The sequence below is a fragment of the Corvus brachyrhynchos genome, unplaced genomic scaffold, assembly GCF_000691975.1.
Source record: "Corvus brachyrhynchos isolate BGI_N302 unplaced genomic scaffold, ASM69197v1 scaffold318, whole genome shotgun sequence".
Lineage (NCBI taxonomy): Eukaryota > Metazoa > Chordata > Aves > Passeriformes > Corvidae > Corvus > Corvus brachyrhynchos.
The window spans coordinates 10,059-10,539 of record NW_008239537.1 but is presented as its reverse complement, the minus strand read 5'-3'; the positions used below and the strand labels follow the sequence as shown (position 1 = coordinate 10,539).

The 481-nt window shown below is 53.8% G+C and overlaps 1 protein-coding gene across 1 annotated transcript in view; it reads left to right on the top strand.

Annotated features, from left to right (window-relative positions):
* The window catches only part of PCBP2 (poly(rC) binding protein 2), an 11,425-nt gene that overhangs the window by 5,936 nt on the left and 5,008 nt on the right, over positions 1–481 (top strand). The window contains 1 exon segment of the mRNA XM_017741205.1: positions 186–227. Within this exon segment, the coding sequence (XP_017596694.1) occupies positions 186–227 (42 nt within the window).

The window sequence follows — 481 nt, the reverse complement described above, 5'->3', positions numbered from 1 at the left end:
CGAGTAACCGCCAGCCTAGAAACTGCTTGTGACAGCATTTATCCGTCCCCGCCTCTCCTGCCCCACTTCCCTCGCCCCGGAGAACTCTCCACCTTGGCTCTCTGACTTCCTGGCTAGTTGAAATCTGTCTGTCCCTGGGTGGCTGTCCGATGGTTGTTAATAGGACTGTTTTCCTCCTTTTGTAGGCCTATACCATTCAAGGACAGTATGCCATTCCACAGCCAGATGTAAGTTTTTATTTACAACTTCTTGTCTTGAAATCCACCCTTTTCCTCCCCCACCTTCCAAAATTTTCTCCGTGCTTTCTCCACTCAAGCTGGCTCAGCTTGGGGCTGAATACTCGATCTGATCTGAGCTCCCCAGCACCTCCCCCCCCAAAAAAAACTCGCCCCCCCTCAGTTGGCCCTCCTGCAGCCAGCTTCAGCCGGCCTCAGATCTCTCCTTGGATCCTCCCCCACCTCCTCTCTGACCCTTCCCTCCT